Here is a 19,678-nt window from a genome sequence, read left to right as displayed (position 1 = left end):
TTTTCAGGAGAGATCAAAAATATTGGTCGAGGCGACCACTGAGCAGAGAAATGGTCATGTACGCTTCTGCAGATGTACTAAGCTTAACGAACGACAAAATTTATTATCACATGAGCAAAACTATAAAGGGGGAGAATCGGGGACTGATGTTAGAACTCTGCGAAGAACAGGTTTGTTATTTATTTACGTATTTTAATACGAGGCGTGTTTTTTAAGTAAGTACCGTTTTGGAATTAAAAAAAAACGTGCAAAGATATGGCAATAATTTTATTTTTACATGAAAGCCTGTACCTTAATCTACTTTTCTACATAATTTCCGTGAATATTGAGGCACTTGTCATAACGTGGCACCAGTTTTTGAATACCCTCCTGATAAAATTCTACCGCCTGACTTGTTAACCACTTCATCACAAATGTTTTGACTTCGTTATCGTCTTAAAGACGCTGACCGCCCAGGTGTTTCTTCAAGTGCTGGAACAAATGGTAGTCGCTGGGCGCCAGATCAGGGTTGTATGGAGGATGATCTAGAGTTTCCCATTTAAATGATTTCTTCCCATTTTGCTGCATTGTCATGCAGCAAAACGATACCCTTACTCAACTTGCCACGTCTTTTGTTCTGGATTGCACGACGCAGATTTCTCAATGTCTCACAATAAGACGCTACATTGATTGTCTCATTACGAGGCAGAAACTCCACTAGCAATACTCCTTTTCTGTCCCAAAAAACTGTGCACATGATTTTCCGGACAGAAATTGTTTGCTTAAACTTCACTCTTTTGGGTGATGATGAATGTCGCCATTCCATGGATTGTTGTTTCGATTCTGGTGTGACGTAGGCCACCCACGTTTCGTCACCAGTAACAATTTGGTTTAAAAAATCTTCACCTTCACTGTGGTACCGCTCAAGGAAAGTCAATGCACTGCCTAAACGTTGGGTTTTGTGCAAATCCGTCAACATTTTTGGAACCCAACGTGAACACAATTTCCGGTAATTCAAGTTCTCGGTAACAATGCGATACAAAACACTACGAGAATACTGAGGAAAGCAGTCGGACAATGATGAAATTGTAAAGCGTCTGTTTTCTCTCACCTTTTCGTCCACTTTCTGCACCAACTTTTCATTAACGACCGAAGGACGCCCCCTCCGTTCTTCATCATGCACATTTGTGCGTCCACCTTTAAATGCTCTCACCCATTTCCTTACCATTCCATCACTCATAATTTTTTGTCCGTAAACTTCAACGATCTCACGATAAATATCGATCGGTTTTACGCCTTTAGCACTAAGATATCGTATAACAGCCCGTACTTCACAATCAGCGTGACTCACGATTGTTGGAGGCATCTTAAACACTAGAGTAAACAAGTATACAATGAAGAATCAGACTGTAATGGCGTCAGTGCGTAGACAAGAGATGTAGGTAACCAGCGCTCATGCGCGGAACGCCGACCGTAGCGCTGCGGCGGCGGAATCGCAAAACGGTACTTACTTAAAAACATACCTCGTATTACAAATTAACTACATTATGTACAATCTTATTGCAATTGATATATGAAGTAATGACGTCATTGGTAACATTGACAGCTCTAAAACAGTTGGCAGTTTTACTGTTAGAGCCAAAGTATTTTATTATTATTTAGCCCGAAATTCTAAATGAAGAAGTAGAATTTTTTCTTGTGGTGCTTATTCTTTCCGGATATTGGCGATCATCATGGCAATTTTGAGTTTATCTGTAGCTACTCGATATATTGAACCTAGTTATTAAGTTGTGGAGCCAGGAAATAGGTAATCTTCCCGGGACTCTCTTACCAAACACTTTTCCTTCATTAACCAATTGAAGAAAACCATACCTATCATTATTTGTCATAATATGATCAAAGTACTCTAATTTCCGTTCCTTTATCGTGTTAAGCAGTTCACATTCTTTACCCATTTTGCGGAAAACTTCATAATTCGTTACTCGATCAACTCATGAGACCCGCAGTATGCGCCTGTTGCATCACATCTCAAAAGCCTCCAGCATCTTCATAGATGCCTCCGACAGAGTCCAAGCTCCCACTCCGTAAAGTAAAACCCGAATTATAAAGCATTTAAGTTCTCAAATCCCAAAAGAAGAAGTTTAACCTAGCGATTCAAAATCCCTAAACCGGAAATGCAGATGGACCTGACGAAGTTCCCACTGAGGTGATGTTTAATACTACACATATTCAACACAATACGAAATTATACCTGAAAAATGGTTGCTGTCTACATTCATTACATTTCCAAAGAAAGCTAATGCAAAAGAATGTTCAGAACATCTTCAGAGCCATCTAAAATATTGTTCTGACGATATTTTCTTGTGGCATCTTAATGCAATTTATAATTTAGACATTTTGAGAACTATTTCCGAAGTAGAAATTGGTACGTCAAATAGACTTATTTTAAAGTAAAATTGTGGCTTATTCCCAATAAAAATAGTAAATCTGCTAAAGATATTTCTCAGAGTCATCCACAATCTATCAAAAGTTGATCAAAGATGTATAGATGTAAATCAGGAAACATATGCCTGTTTTATGGATTTTGAAAAAGCTGTTGGCACGGTACGCCATGATAAGCTGAGATACATTCTTGAAAGAAAAATCATAGAACTGCGAATAATTCTGAATTTGTATTGAAATCAGAAGGATAATATATCAAAATAAAAAACTAAACATCTCAAGAAATAAAAATAAACAGGATTGTTGTCTTGCATAGTGGAAGCATCTGTCATTAAGCCATTTTAGGAGCAAACGAAGGAATTATAATAAAGGAAGAGGTTATAAACAATATTTATGCAATATTATGCAGACCATACCGTCCTAGTCACAAAAACAACAGAATATTTACAACGACTTTCATCTACACTTCTCAACAATTGAAGTGGATATTATGAAAATGTGTATTTTATTTTGTGCTCATAAGGTCAAATAAAACAATGGAGTGATATAAATAAAGATTTATTTTTACTTCACATTTTCATCCAGATGAACCGAAAGAAAGAAATTCTTTAAAAAAAAAATAGAAAATAAACAAAAATTGTAAAATTAACAACCTAAAATTTCTATTCCTGCTCAATTTCTAATATCCCGAAAAGAAAAATTAATAGTGTGTGGGTCTATCTCTGAGTCGCCTTAGTGCTCTAACTCTATTTGGAAGACCTCCTATTAAATTATTGTTGAACTGCTGCGGTATACGTTCCCAAATCGCGCGTAATGTATTGGCCAACTGATCTAAGGTTTGGGGCTGTTGAAGGAGCCTGTTTTGTTGCCTAGTCATTTCGGCCCAAACATGTTCAATGCAATTCATATCAGGTGAACACGGTGGCCACTCCATTCTTGTAATGCCATGAGCTTCTATACACTCGTTGACAATTCTCGCACGGTGAGGGCGAGCATTATCATCAATCAGAACAAATTGTTCGCCTATTGCACCAAAAAATGGAACAACTATTGGTACTATGACTCTGTCTCGATATCGTGTAGCAGTCATTGTCTCATTAATTAAGACGACTAAGTCCGTGTGACCGTCAAAACATATGCCTCCCCACACGCAAACGGATCCACCTCCAAAAAGAGTGGTTGGGACTCTCAGATTTTCATTGTAACGCTGTCCTCTTTCCCTCCACACCAATATTCGGCCATCATTCGTATACAAACGAAATCTGGACTCGTCAGTAAAGAGACAATTCCTCCAATTTTCGAAATTCCACTGATAGTGTTCCATCGCCCAGCGATATCTGCATGCACGCTGCTCCCTAGTTAGTCGTGGATAGGTAGCGCGCCGTCTAGCCCTTAAATTGGATACATGTAACCATCTTCTGACAGTTTGACTGGAAATCGCTCGTCCAGTAGTATGCCTGAAGATACTGTTAATTCTGGAAGCCGTGAATGTTGGGATTCTTCTTGTCGTCAGAACTACAAAATGGTCTTGCCGACGAGTTGTAGATCGGTCTCTTCCTCCTCCATGCCTGTATGTTGCAGATCCAGTTGCTACATACTGATTCCATGCACGACTTATCACACTTTGCGACACATTTAGCCTCATAGCAACCTCTTGTTGAGTTATGCCTTGTTGGATCCAACGAACTAATTGCACGAGCTGCACTAGTTCTAAACGTCTTTGCGGCATAATGTTTTTGTGATAAATAGATTTCTTGACTTATTGACAACTAGTAAAGCCAATACAAGCACTTTTATACGAATGATATATTCATGTTTGGAACAACATGTCTCTCTTTGTACGAGATAAGGGCCGATAAGAATAGGGAGAAAAAAACCACATGCAAAAAATATTGGCAATAAAGATAGCATATAGAGTATAATACAGGCAATTATTTTAAAAATAGATTTATATGTTAATTTTAGGAATTTTAAAATTATTCCACTTCAATTGTTGAGTAGTGTATATTAACAATACGGTTTAGATCGACGTCAACTATATGATGGACGAGTTTATATGAAATATTCAGTGCCTCAAATATTCGTTTTAGGTCACTTCGACTATCTGGCTAGATAATGTCATGGACTACGTCTATATTTGGGATTGGAAACAAAAACTGGCATTCCCGATTGGTCTTTATCTCTGATGAAAAATTTGTTTATTTTTTTTTTTTTTATTTTATTACCTAACTTTGATTTGATTTTTTGACACTGATACTCCCATTATATTATTCTTAGTTGTTATCGTGATGCAATTTTTCCTTTATTAACACAATGCAACTTTTTTTTTAAATCAAATTAATAAGGCAAAATTGTTAATTGTTTATAACTTTTGTAAAATTTAACTTAAACTTTTTTGATTGCTTTCAAAGGGGTCTTTCTTCTTCTTGTGGTGCCTATCCATTACGGATGTTGGCTACTAGCATGACAATTCTAACTTTATTGATCGCAGCTCGAAATAGTCCTGAAGTGGTCAAGGAAAACCATTTTCGTAAGTTCTGGAGCCAAGATGTTCTTCTTCTTCCTGCTCCCCTCTTGCCGTAGACCTTTCTCTGTAATATAAGTTGCAGCAGGTTATATCTATGATCGTTTCGCATTAAATGTCCAAGAATTCTAGCTTGCGCTGTTTCACTGTGGATATAATTTCACATGTTTTATCCACCCGACGTAGAACCTCAATATTTGTTAGGAGATATCTCCCCACCCAGGAGATATCAAGAGATTAGGAGTCTTATGCTTAGTAAATCCTCAAAATTTCAGCCTATTTTGACTTGAAAGTCCATACATCAAAGAACGAGTTTATTTTGTGTGATTTTACTTATCGGTATCTTATTTTTCAGATTCAAATGCATATCTACCCAGATGGAGTAAAAATTAAGAAACGGCAAAGGAAAACAGAGACTGAGGTGGCCGAACTGAGACTAAAATTGGCCCAAGCTACGAAAAGTGTCGTTTTGAGTAACAGGGAAGTCCGTTTGTTGAGATACATCGAACTCACAGATGATGAAAAGGAAAAACTCAAATCTTCCGCTAAAGTGGCCAAAAAATTAGAAAAACTGGAAAGTCTAGGTAAATCATACATTTAATAAATATTGTTTTAAAAAAAACTACACTAAGAACCACGTTTTTACTGTTCTTGAAAACTGCTTAATTTTATTGGCAGTTTTTTTTTTGTTATGCACATTCAAGTAAATTTTTTCAACTATTGATGTACGATTCGTCGCGACTTGATTGTTGATTCACTTTGTTTTTATTTAATTTTTCTTTCTTATTTACCTTAATATGGCTTGAAAACTCCAGCATGATGCCTCTTGATTTTACTCTACCTTTTTCAATCCTTTCATCTCGGTTTTCATGCCTACTTTTTCAGAGGTTCTTCCTTATTTTTAGAAGTATGACCTTAAACGGCATCCAGTTTCTGGACGATTGAAGCTATGTTGTTCCTCTTTTCTTGTTCCACGGGAAGAGAGAAACCCAATAAAACCCGAATATTGACTGATACAACTCATTTAATAGCGATATATAGTAGCGATTAAAGAACTTCTTAGCACTGGTATATAGTTTTTAGGCTGTGCCAAACCTTAGGCTCACGCTGTAACACCTGGCTAAGACAGTACTTTATTTTTATAGTATTGATTGGTGAAATTCCTCTTAAATCCTTTTTTCCTTTCTTATGTCTTGGTGCCACATCATTCTTTGGGCATTATTTTTTGTACCGCATTACAGACCGCCTTTCTTTAATTAGCTTTGCGTCAATATTGTCCAACTCCGGGGATTTGTTGTTTTTAGGGTTTTTATAGCAGTGTTAATTTCTTTTAGGTTTGCTTAGGTTATCTCTATTTCGCCCTACACCATATAGTAAAAGGGTTGTTGAAAATATATATACTATCCGAAACTTCAGGTTTTTTTTAAAAGTATTTAGCCCTTCTTTCGATTATTTTGTTTTCGTTGGTGAGTAATTCTGCATTTTTGACATCTCTGACAAAGTTAGGCATCCTTAGATACGAGCCTCTCTTGTGTTGTTTTATTGTGTGTATACCCTTTTCTATGTTTTCAGTTTGTTGTTGCATTGTATTGTACCCTTTTTTCCTTAGGATTCCTCTAGCTGCGGCTCTTTCCTTGTTATATTGTGCACGTTTTTTATTTGACGAGTTCGACAGGTAGTTCAATATTTTTGTTTGTTACCTATAGAACTTTTTAGGTTTGTTTTTGTTTGTGTCCTGTAGGACTCTTTAGCATTCTTGATCGAACAATTTTTTTTGTTTTCGTCTTTGTTCCCATGCATTTTCAAGCTGCTTCTGTAAGCCATCGACTTACCTATACGTTATATAAGGAACAGGTTTTCATGAGATAGTATTGTTTCTTGATTTATGCAGCAGCCCTGAAAAATAGTCCAGTTACTATTGCATTTAATCTCCACAACGCCAGTCCCAGTGTTAGTGTACGTCAGAGTTTTGTTTGTCACCATTACAGTGACAAAGAGACTTGGGTCTATATTTATACCACTTTATTTGTTTTGCTGGCGTAGCATCGTCGATTTGAAGTTAGTCTTTGTTGCATCTTGTAGGAAGATTACCAGAATATTGTTTAACTACATCACTCCTGATTGACACATTGACGACACCTGAGGTTTTGAGCTTGCTTCTTCATATTATTTATCACCAGAGACTCCTTCATAGAACGCTGATTTATATGCTTTAAATCTTGTAGCTCCATAATCCCAGTACTTATGCTTTTCCACTTGTTAAAACATGTTTTGGGATCTTACATTATATAATAAGCTGTTTGAATAATTTAACTAATTCTTATGTAATTTGATGTGCTGACTTCTGACAACGAAAATGATATCAGAAAATGTCTAAGACGTCTGGATTTTTCACACAAAACACATGACTTATTCTTAAACATACGCTATACAAACTACAAACTTCTTCACATTTGCGGAGGTACTATAGACATATCGCCTTCTTACACACGATGTACGGTATACACGGTGTTTCAGATGTAGGTATATTTCTTAGACCAGATATCAGAAGACTTATAGCAGATTAAGAGTTTGCCAACACCATGACAGATCTCCAGAGTGAAAGATGGTTCGCTTTTAAGGATATTGTGAAGAAATGTTTGGGCAACATCAAGATCCTGATTACAACAATATAGTCAAAAGAATGCTAAAGTTTTTTCAAGACTTGGGTTGTATCATGGGCCTAAAGATACATTTTGTCCACTCTTACCTGGTCTATGTGTGTATGTCTATGATCTAAGCTATCAAGTAGATGGAAAGAATTTTTTTTTATAGCTCTTTTTCTATCCGAATTGTCGAATAAAGGCCTCTCCCATTTCTCGCCATTCATTCATGGAAAGAATATATCAAGGAAAATGAAGCACAACTATACTCAATTTGGGTACAAACGTGACGTGCTAGCCAAAACGGAATTAATTTTTTGCATTCAGCTCATCATAAACCATATAAATCAGTTAAAATTATCAGAACAGCTTTTCAATGTTTTTTGCAGACATGTGTTATTGTTGTGACCTACAAAATGTGGAGTTGCTCTTAACGAATAATTTTACAATAAACAACTTATTGATTTGAAAATTATATTTAGACAAATTTATTTATAAAAATCCTTATTTTCCTGCTTTCCGATTAAATTTATATTTTTATATAATATTAAGAAGCTACTATCTACAAATGCTAAAATAACGTATAAATGAATCTGTTTTAGGTCAAGATCGCGACGGAGATAGTTCAGACGAAGACGGTGACAATGACCAAGACTATCCAAGCTTGGACAGCGATTTGACTTCCCCTCGCAATTCGGAGCCCACAAGCCTAACGGAGTCGATGCAAATGGTCGATTCGATCCTGAGCGACGGCAAACTCGATCGATTCGATAAAATCGAGAAACTCGTTACAACCCTCAGCAACGCTGCCATATTGCAGAATGACACCGAGTCGGAAAAATGCACTTGTAGTTGTCATTGCAAACTAAATAACGGGTATAAACACGAACGGGTCGTTTCTCCTACTAACTCGTACGTTAGTAGCGTTGTAGATAACGAACCCGGTATAGTTAAGGAGAATCATTCTAATGTAGGCACTCAAACACTTAGCACGGGTGATATAGTCGTCACGAAGATATTTTTTAACGAAGCTACGGAATAAAGTAGACAGTGAGATTAGGTTTCTTTGAATTATATGGAATGTTTTGTCGTAGGTAAATTATTAAACAATAGGTGGCGCTGGTGTTAGCAAACAAAATGCTCGAACAAGTAGTAAAGTTACTTGATAAATAACTAAAAGCTAGGTTTAGTTGATATTTGAAAATATTGACAAACGTCTCTACAATAAGATACGAATGGCATTGATTTTAAGCCTAAAGCAAAAATGGGGCAGCTTTTATAATAATTTATATTAATAATCACCATTACTAACAAGGAAATCAGTTACCTACTTATAAAAATTTTGATTTTTATTATTCGGAATGCCAGGTTAGATTTGATGCCAGTTAAGTTATAATATATTCTTCTAGTGTAGTTGCTTCTGTGTTGTAATCAGTGATTTTTCTATTTTGCGAGATTACACGGACCGAGAAGAATATAAGTAATGTATTACAGAGAAGCAAATGCAAAAGGGAGAAAAGTAAGTAGAAGAGAAAGACAAAGAAATCATTAATCTAGTATCGTGTGTAATTCTCATTCGTATTTCTTGATATTCCAATTTTAGTTTTTAATTAAAACATGTAAATACATGTGGCACCGATTGGCGCCAGCTGCACGTTAGATGTGTCTTGGCAGTTCCGATAGATGTCACAAGCAGCAAAATAATTAATACAACAGTGAACTTCAATAGTGCTGAAGTAGTTCATTCGAACAAGACGTATTATTTTTGAAACATGTCTTGAATTTGTTACAAAATCTAGAAAACGTTATTTACTTTTATTATACGGTGAAACTTGCGTAACTCTCCTTTCTAACACTTAATATTTTAATAAATATTAATTAACTTAATATTTTAATGTAAACATTCTAACCTGGGTAATTCGGAATCTCATCTTTGCCGGAAAATTGGTTCGCAACCAAGCGATTCCGTTTTACGTAATTTTCAATGTATGTGTAAGTACACATATTTGTTTCGTTATTGTAGTATTATTAATATATCAAAATATGTTGAAATTGTTGCATTTATACTGATACATATTTAGTATTAGTAGGTTTATCACTGATAAATCTCTTTCATTGAGAAAAGTGTTCTGTTATCGGTGTATTCATTGTCCTGTGTGTGCATGTGAACTTCCGGATAGGCGTACTACTTATATTTTGATTGCTAATACCACACACCCAACGATACAAGGTAAAGAGTAGTATCGAGATTTATTCACAAAAATTGATGCTCAATAACAAAAGTCTATTTGTTTTAGAAACGTTTTTACCAGTCTTGATCTAGACTGTGGCCTTGTATGTAATGCCTTTTAGAGAAATGTATATACAAAGATTATGTATTGGTTTGTATATTTTAACTGACGACAAAATGAAGTAGAATCAAAACAGAATCAGAAACAGAGTGAATTTTGTTTAAAAATTGCATTTTCTTGTTACCTTAAAGACGCTGATTATGAATCTGCAAGAATTTTTGTTCGGTAATCAAAAAACAGTTTGAACAGCTTTTTAGGGTCGATAGCTTGATCCAACAAGTTTTTAAACATTTTCCTCGCTGCTAATGCTCGTTTGCTAGGCATTTTTTGGTTTTTGATGTCCTTCATCGCGGTTTTTGGCTGTTCTTGAACCATTCTTCTTCTACATAAAGTCAGGAAATTGATATTCACTAAAGGAAGAGCCCCGTATGCCGTGAGAAAGCAAATAAAAGCTAGATGTGAATTGGAGGCCACCACTGAACATTAAAAGCTCCTCTACTCCGACATGATATGTCTTTAAGAAACAAACAGGGCAAGTATCTTCTTTTAACACACGTGTTAAATGTTGGATCTTAGACAGATAACCTGTTATTTCCCCGCCAAATTTTATAAAAATTGACTTGTACTTCATTTTGTCGTCAATAGAGACAAAATATTTAATTGTTGAAGTACTTCAGGCCGATTTTTTTAAATAAAAATGCAGATCTGTAAGGTACGTTGATTTGAAATTATCCAGAGCCGTTTTTTTATAATTAGTTTCTTATAAAATTTTTTGAGCAAGTACATTCCATTTTTTATTTGAAAGAATTGGTTTTGAAACATTAACAGTGCCTTTTTTGGATATTAATTGTGAAACCTTTTTGATTTTATTTGTTGCAAAATTCTCAAGCACTTCTAGATTAAAGAAAAAATGTTTAGGATTGTAATCGATGTTTTAGGCGTCAATTAAGTGGTATAGAAGTAGGATAACACAAAAGTCTTTAATTTTCAAGTGATGTATATATTGTGTTACAAAAACCATCAAACATTAAACTATTGTTTTGAGAATACTAATCTAAATAACAATTTCTAGTCTTAGTAACAGCTATTTATTAACATTGCTTATCATTTCTGAGATAAACAATATATTTGTGTTAGATTATAAAAAAAGAGGGAATAGTTATTATCGTCAATAGTTTATGAAGGAAACAACATCGATTTGTTAATATCGTCTCTTATAAGTTATGATATGATAACAACATGTGTGTTAACATTGTTTGTTTGATAAACATTTTAATATAGCACCAAAGAGGAAAGACCTGGAAGCAACTCTAAAAGTCCTCTTCTATGCAGATTAACTCTAAACTTGTTGAGACTGTTTGGGTACCCTTTCCCAGGGTGTAAGTCAGAATATATTGACACTAGCTTGGATTCAAGAGTACAAAGGCCACGTAGACAATGAAAAGGATAATAAATTGGCCAGAGAAGGCCCGGAATTGGCACGGAGTCCAACTTTGGGGTTGCGAACATACACAAAACAGCCGCCATTGATAATTGGCTGTAATGTGCAAGAAAAGTCTTTGAAATGGTGGAGAAACGCACCAGGACAGACAGGCTAATGAGTTATTAGTTCATTAAGGGACATTCAGCCAAATTCACAGCCGACTTACTGACCCACAATCGAAAGACTGCCATGGCGATAGTGGGGCTATTGACTGGACACTGTAGGCTCAATAAGCATTTGAGTCGTAAGGGCTGGATCAAAAAGGATACTTGTCGGTTCTGTCTACAAGAAGAGGAAACAGCTCTGCAAGTCTTATGTCAGTGCAAAGGCTTCACAAGGCTGTGGTATCTAGAACTCGAAAGGATCCCTTTGAAGCTCATTAAGAGAATAAGGGCTTGTCTTATTATTATCTGTTACTTAACATCCTGCATCAAATATGAGAAAAACATTCATTTTTTAACATAGTATTAGTTATAGAGACAGTGTCTCCTAGTTAACATCGTTTATCATTTATGGAGAGACAATTGCTATTATTAGTAGTATATCATTAATAATTTATGAGATAAATTTCGACTGTTTATAAGTTACGAAATAACACCTCCGTGTTAACAGCGTATTTCTAAGTTACGGGATAATCAATATCATTGTGTCACAATCGTTTATCAACAACGAGAAAAACAATATTTTAATTAGTTAATGCCGTTTATTATTCATGAGAGGAACAACATCTTTTTGTTAACTAGTTTATAATTTGTAAGATAAATATCACCTATTTATAAGTTAGGGGATACCCAGCATATCCCCATTTATAAGTTATGAGATATATTATAAAACTACATATTTTCAATGTTGTTTATCATAAAGAATAAGGAAAAAACATTTACGTAGTCTAAACATTTCGTTTTCTACGTATTCTAAACATAGTTTAATGTTTGGTGGTACATTGGAAGTTTTGTCAAATATCTAAGAGCAATAAATTAAAAAAATTGTGTACCTTCAAAAGCAGCTGTGTTTCGCCCTAATATTTAACAGGAATTGACTACAATTAATCTTATAGTAAGGAGCCCAGCTGGTTTTGGCGATAATTGCAATTATTCGTTACAGATTTTTATATACAGGGAAACTTAAAACATTTACTAATATTTATTAGATTTGAATTTTTATTTCTACACTGCTAATTTATTTTTGCACGATTTAATCTATATTTATTCGTTTTTTATTTGTGTTAGTGCCAGCTAAATCTATATCGGATATCCTATTCATAATTTGATCGGTTCTAGTTCTTTTTAAGTAGTGTAGCTTTTCGAGGCCGGTGTTTTTTAATGGTACATTGCATTCGGGGTGGTAGGTCGTGGTCTGGAATTGTTTCTTGCTGACGTTCCGTCTGCAACTGCGGCAGCTAATAATAAAAGTTTTGTGGCATATATTGCTCACTGCAAAAAGAAGAAGATAGTTAAAGAAAATTGTATGCACAAAGTGTACTACAGGAGATAACATAAAGAAGGGATATACTGAAGAAGTCTACACTCCGAGATAAGAAACTATGGTCTGGACATAGATCGTGAAAATGCAATTTGTGACATTTTAAGTAATTTATTTGACGGTGTGGTAGAAGGAAAGAGGCCCCATAAAAAATACAGAATACTACACTCTAGGGAAAATAAAACTTTTGTCTGAAATTTTCACGATAAATGGTGTAAAAAATTGATAAGCACAGCTGCATTACCAACTCTACTGGGTTTTGACAATGCTATGTTATTACAATATTGAATGAACATTGATAAATTGTAATTAATTTTAAATTTTCCGGCATTGAAAATCTTTTATGGCTCGAACTTCGTGCCTACTTCATGAACGAGACAGGAAATGCTGCTCGTTCGCATGATCAAGTTTATTAGAATTGTACAGTTCTTCTTAATTAAAATTTGGAAATAAAATCAATACCCAATAGATGATTGTACATTTTTTCTATGTACGCAGTAGTTAGAAAACTTAATAATTATTTTATAAAGAAAATTGACATATCTTTTCAATATGGTACCCATAATACTTTTCAGATAGTAATAGGATATCCGATACCTGCGAAACTCTTTTTAGATAATTTAATTGTAGCTGCCATATCTTATCAGATATTTTTATTTAAACACGTGATGACTGAAAATGAAAGATGCAAAATAAAATCAAAAACATTCGGCAGTCCTGCTAAAGTCAGATACGATCTGTCTGACACGATTCATATTATACAAGACATAACGATGTGGAAATCATATCAAAATTAAAAATAAAGAATATTAAGAATACTCTACGTTTCTTCAAAAAGGAAATGAATTGTGCTTTTTATAAAATTGTTGCAGAATCAAGGCAACCACGAATCTAAAAAAAACCTCAAATCATGCAAATCAACAACAACTTAACACATTTTCAATAAAAAAAGGAATATTTGACCTAACCTAATCTAACCTTTTTCACATCTTTATAGAAGAAAACAAAATTGCAGACACCTGCAATCCAGGTAGTGTTGGGTTGTTATTCCCATGTCTATTTCGTGCCAGGTGGAGTCTCCAGGGGTGTAATTCTGAACACTTCGTTCTGGCACCGCCCCGACACGGTCGGCGTTCAAAAACTTCTCTCTGTCATTCCAGGCATGAGGATGTAACCGTCAGTTATCGTCTCACCTGATTTACTACTATCACCCGATTCCTATTCTTATCTCGCACATACATATCTTGGAAAATACCGAACCAGCGCGATGAAACACCTAAACGAACACCTTTGAATTCCTGCCTTAAAGCGAGGCCTCTGTTTCGGTCAGGATAGCAGCTCTCTTATAAACTTTTGGACCTTGCCCACCAACACTCATCCATCACCATTCTCTCGGTGAGCATTTACCATTTACAACTGTAGACTCTGGTCCTTTTACTCGCCAACACATGTGGTAGGCAAATGCTATTCGCAGCAGAGTAGATCTTCGTACTTACTGTGCTTATACATATCACATATTATGTTTCTAATTACATTTTTATAAAAAAAAGTCTAAATCAGTGACAGGTTTACTACGATCTTTTACTGGCAGTAGCCTTGCAATGTTAAACATTTTCTTTTTGTATCTTATTGGTAACATTTTAACTATTCTTAAACTGTTACATTCAAGGCATCAGCGACTTTCTTAAAATCAAAACAAAAATTATTGTAATTTCTTATATACATACATATCATAGTACAAAATTTGTCTGTTGTGGTATGCACAGTCAACAAGTGTTCCCAACTCCATATTATTGTTATCTTACAAAATAATCCAATACGTAGACGATTATTTCTTGAGCACTAATATGTAAATTTTTAGACTTCTTTGAGAATAAGTAGTAAGAAAATATAAGTTTAGGATTTTAAACAAAAAAAAAGTTTTATGACTGTGATTGCTGAAAATAATTCAAACAATAAAAAATGTCACTGTACATCACAGACTGTATTTTATTCTTCTTTTTTACTGTCAGTGATATAATTATATCCTATTCTGTGGTCTTATCTAAAAGCATAATACGGACTGAAAGAGATGGAAGATATTGCTGGGGAAAATTCAAACAAACAATAAAAAATGTCACTGTCAAAATCGCAGATACTATTTATTCTTCTTTTTACTTTCAATTATGGCTTCGTATCCTATTTTACGCCCTTATCTAAAAGCACATACGGACATTTTCATTTTTATACAACGTACAACATGGCATTCTAGTAACAACATAACAAAATTAATTCTGTTATAAATTAAATGCATGGAAATTTCATAAATCAAAAGTTATGTTGGCGCACATGTATGTCAAAAATTACTGCAAAAAACATAGCTGCATTTACAAAGTAAATATCTTCATATTTACTTTTTTTTCAAATTGACATTCTTGTAGTTATACTATTAAATTTAAACTAAATATACAGGAGGAATTATTTTTACCCTATTATATATATTCTACTTAATATTTAATAATTTTTTACTAGAGTCATGGAGTGAAAGAGATATACTTTATTCATACTAAGTACCAAAATGCCATAGACCGAAGTCTTTCAGCCAATTGACATAATTATTATGGATACATTAAATTATTTTTTAAGACTAAATATAATACAATGATTAAAAAAAATAGTAATTACAATATTATCAGACTATTAAGTTACAACAATGAAAGGAAGGACAATGGATGTTACTATTGAAAGAGGATGGATTGTTGATGATTTTTGCTTAAATCCAAACTGGTGTGTTGGAATATGTTGGTTTAATGCTTCATATAATCTTCCTTGAATAATTTTGTCAAAAAATTTCCTATTACTCGAAGAAGAGTGATTGGACGGTAAGTTGTAGTTAGTATTAGGTTTAGGAATAATTGTTACAATGCTTTTCTTCCATTCATTAGGGAAGAAGAAATTATTCCTCATACAATAGTCATATATGCCTTATATGACCTTATTTCCTTATGAATAACAGGATCTAGATGCCTAAGGATATTACGGTTGATGGAATCTTTTCTGGAGCTGTGTTTTTTCCTTTATGTAACGTTTCGTCATATTCATTTTCTGTGATAAACCGAAGGGCGTTCAGATTACGATTGTTCTCATAAAAATTTTCAAACCAATTATCCACCTCATCTAAGGTATCTCTATCAAAATTATTGTCCTCGCTAAATTCGTTTGTTTCTTTCAGGTACTTTGCATAGTAATGGATTTAAACCGAAAACTGCATTTTTAATGTCAGTGCAGTTCCGTTTGAATTACCGAAATAACGGTTAGATTGATGAATGTTACAGCTTATAGCGCGGTTGCCGTTACTAATTTGTGGCTTCCATAGGTTTTTAGTTACTTAACGTATTTTAAATATTACATTTGGAATAGAACGGATTATGATTAAAGTGGTGTTACAAAAAGGAAGTAAAATGTTTTATTGAAGTGGACGATAGTTTTGTACTCCCGTTTGTAAACATGAAGAAATAACTGAATATTTTAACACCCTATATATCACGTGTCAAACCAGTTGAAATATTGCTCATTCTTGATTAATGACCGTATATTTGCAGTTCACATTTATGATGAAAACCGACATCTTTCATTTTCAGTTTTTAAATATATATTTATAATTTTATATCTTAAACAACATTAAGAGTTTTAGATGGATTTAAAAAAAATGTTAAAAATAATATACTACTTGTTGGGGAGTAGTTTGCACCCCAATAATAATTATAATTTATAGACAAATTAACAAATTGAAATTGAAAAATTATACTTAGACTGTTAATATTGGACTGTAAGTTGCATTAATCAGTAAAATGCAACAAGTGTAAAATAGTAAAATAATTTCAATTGCGATTAATATTGCATTGAAATTCTTTAACATTTTTGGCCGAAATTTTGAACACGCAAGAGTTGTCGCCCTTTTTTCCATCTTTTATTATCCATGCTAAATGTAACTTTTTAACCAATTTCAACACGGTTAAGTCTCAGTATATTTATGTATCTTAGCTGAAGAAAAAGTAAGAGTAAAGGTAGAATTAATACCAACCATGTGTAGTAAGTGTGTGAAAATTTAAATATCACCACCTAGACCGTGTAACTACAACTTTTTTTAATTAGATGGTTAATATCTGGTTTCAAATGGTCTTAAGTCAGAAGAAGCTGCTGGCCACTGAATGCTTGCGATCTTGCTTTCGTCCTACTAAGTCCTTGTATATCTGGAAGTATGGTATCTACCTTATTATAGTTGACAGCTCTCTAGTTGGAAAGCATGAGCTGTTTGATTTTTGCGCCATGTGGTTATCTTTGTTTATTATGAGTAAATAATTATCACTCTGCTGGAAACATATTTCATCCATAATAAAGATAATGTCAAAATTGTCTCGAAAATTTCTTCAAAATCAAAGTCTTCGAAATCGTTCTTCGATAACAGCTGTATCCTCCTAGAATCCGTTCTTTGTATTTTTGTTACTCGATGTACTTATATAGCTATAATATCCTTAACTTATTTAGATAATACTGGATGGAAAATTCGCACAACTCTACAGAATTTGATAAACAACGTGTTTAATTTCCGTAATACAAACTATGTCATTTTAATTGTAAATTGTTGAAAATATTTTAGGTTAACGATATTTGCACCGGTTCAGCGTTTGCTATGACCGTATTGTAAGAAGAGGAATCGATTCAGATCGTTTCAAAACTGTGAAACCCTCTTTATGTTGTGTTGTTTTTATATTTGTGATTCATCATGTACGCCGGTAGTCTTTTTTTGTACTCTTTTATTAAATTTTGTTTGTTGTGTGGGTCTTTTTGTCTTAAATTATTTTTTAAGATTACTAAAGACTGTATTGGAATATATTCTAACACTAAAGCAATACTACTGTATTATCTAACATACATTATGTTTGCTGGTAATGGTTTTTATTATTTATAATAAATAATTTATATGTTGTTTGTAACTGAGTTAACTAGAAAAATATACAAACACAAGTATTTACCAATTATGTGTTTTATTTATTCCCCAAATCATTTACTCAAATCGTCACAGTCATACAAGAACTATCCTCTAAATATACCATTCAGCTCGCAATGGTAAGGCAAGGCGGCAGTTTCAAAATCTTAACGCCATATTTTTCCGTAGTTGTTTCAATTTTGTACTTGTCATACTCGTCTCTAAATGCGGCCGCAGTATCCAGTAATTCACTTTTTAGGTAATCTTTCTCGAAGAAAATGTTCTTTTCGATTAGGCAATCCTTGATTCGCCTTTTGTTCCACAATTTTGTCGAGAAATCAAATTTGCGAGAGTGGTATGACGCGTTATCCAAAACGACAACGTTTTCTTGGTCTTTCGGTAAGTTTGGAATTAACGTCTTCTCAAACCATTCTTCATATAGATCCCCGTCCATTTAGTCGTGGTAATCAGCGTTTCCCTTGTTGGCCAAGAAAGTTAATTCGGCCCATGCCACAAAACCATTTGCTTTTCCAATATGAAGAAAAACAAACCGAGGACCTCTTTGGGTTGGAGCTTTCAGTTCAGTAGAGAACCCATTTATGAAGGCATTAGGGATGGCGGTTTTTGACAAAACACCGGTTTTCGGTTATACCGGTCTTTTTTTGCTTACGGTTTAACCGGGCGGTTATAACCGACCAAAAAAACCGGTTTTTATCAAAAACGGTTTTCGGTTTTTTTAATCCAATAGTTACAAAGTTACATTTACAATGCACTTTAGTTTGCGATACTTCATTCGACTCGATATCAATATGATCAAAATTAGAACTATCGAAAGAACATCAATATCAATATAAATAAAACACAATTTTTAATAAAACCATTTTATTCTATTAATTATTATATTTATTTATTATTTTATTATTAATTATGATTATGATTATTATTAAATATAATATAACGTAAGATTAATATATACATATTGCAATAATATACAATAAAAGAATATGAAGTAATATTTTAAGTTAAAAAGTATAGGTTAGAAGGTTACAAATAGGTTATATTATATGAAATGGATTTAACATTATGTTGGCCAGTATTTTTCATGAAGGCTATTAAGAAAATCTCGTTCATATAATATGTTGGTCGGTTAAGCGGCTTCTCTCATCTGACACAATATCATTCAATGATGACACAAGTCTCTCTGATACCACCGAACTTCCGACCAACGACATGTATTTTTTTAGCTATAAAAGCCAAGCCTGGCATACAGGTTCTGTTCTGATCCCAGAATGAAAACGGATCACTTGGCAGCAAAGGCTGCTGCAGATATAGAGTCAGTTCATTTGAAAAAAACTTAGAATCTGTGTGTCCTGAGAACTTGAACTGAAACCACTGTTCACCAACTCCAGATCGTGTGAAGACCAAAGAGGGTTTGATTTTAAACTCACTTTGGCTTCTTCATTCTGGAAGGAGCAGGAAGGAAAAAGTTTTCCGACTTCGGTAAGTTACGTCCTAACTTCCGAGCCTAAATTGGATGTGACTGTCTCCGCTATATACGGATTCAGATATAGTTTTTTGAACCTCGGGTCCATGATTGTAGCATGGCAAAGCAGGGGATTTCGTAAAAGCCTAGTGCCCCTCTCTTGAATGCTAGTTATAAGCTTTTGGCAGAACTTTTAAGCTGTACTAAGGTTTGGCTTGAGGTTTCTTAAAAATCTTTCGATAATAGACATAAGGGGGATAACAAGGCTAGCAGTAATGTACTGGGAACCCGAGATCTCCTTTGTGGCCTCATCGAAAGGCGATAAAATGCTTACAATTTCAGTGATTAGTTTTATATCTGAATCAGAAATCATCCTTGGTGCT

The 19,678-nt window shown here is 34.1% G+C and overlaps 1 protein-coding gene across 1 annotated transcript in view; it reads left to right on the top strand.

Moving 5' to 3' along the window:
- The window catches only part of egl (Egl_like_exo domain-containing protein), a 51,892-nt gene extending 34,031 nt beyond the window's left edge, over positions 1 to 17,861 (top strand). The window contains exons 8-10 of the mRNA XM_072525472.1: positions 8 to 170; positions 5,301 to 5,529; positions 8,190 to 17,861. Of these exons, the coding sequence (XP_072381573.1) occupies positions 8 to 170; positions 5,301 to 5,529; positions 8,190 to 8,629 (832 nt within the window). The 3' untranslated portion in view covers positions 8,630 to 17,861. The remainder of the gene's footprint in view (positions 1 to 7; positions 171 to 5,300; positions 5,530 to 8,189) is intronic.
- The last annotated feature ends 1,817 nt before the right edge of the window (positions 17,862 to 19,678 follow it).

This window comes from Diabrotica undecimpunctata, chromosome 3 (assembly GCF_040954645.1).
Source record: "Diabrotica undecimpunctata isolate CICGRU chromosome 3, icDiaUnde3, whole genome shotgun sequence".
Lineage (NCBI taxonomy): Eukaryota > Metazoa > Arthropoda > Insecta > Coleoptera > Chrysomelidae > Diabrotica > Diabrotica undecimpunctata.
This window is presented reverse-complemented; position numbering and strand designations above follow the sequence as displayed.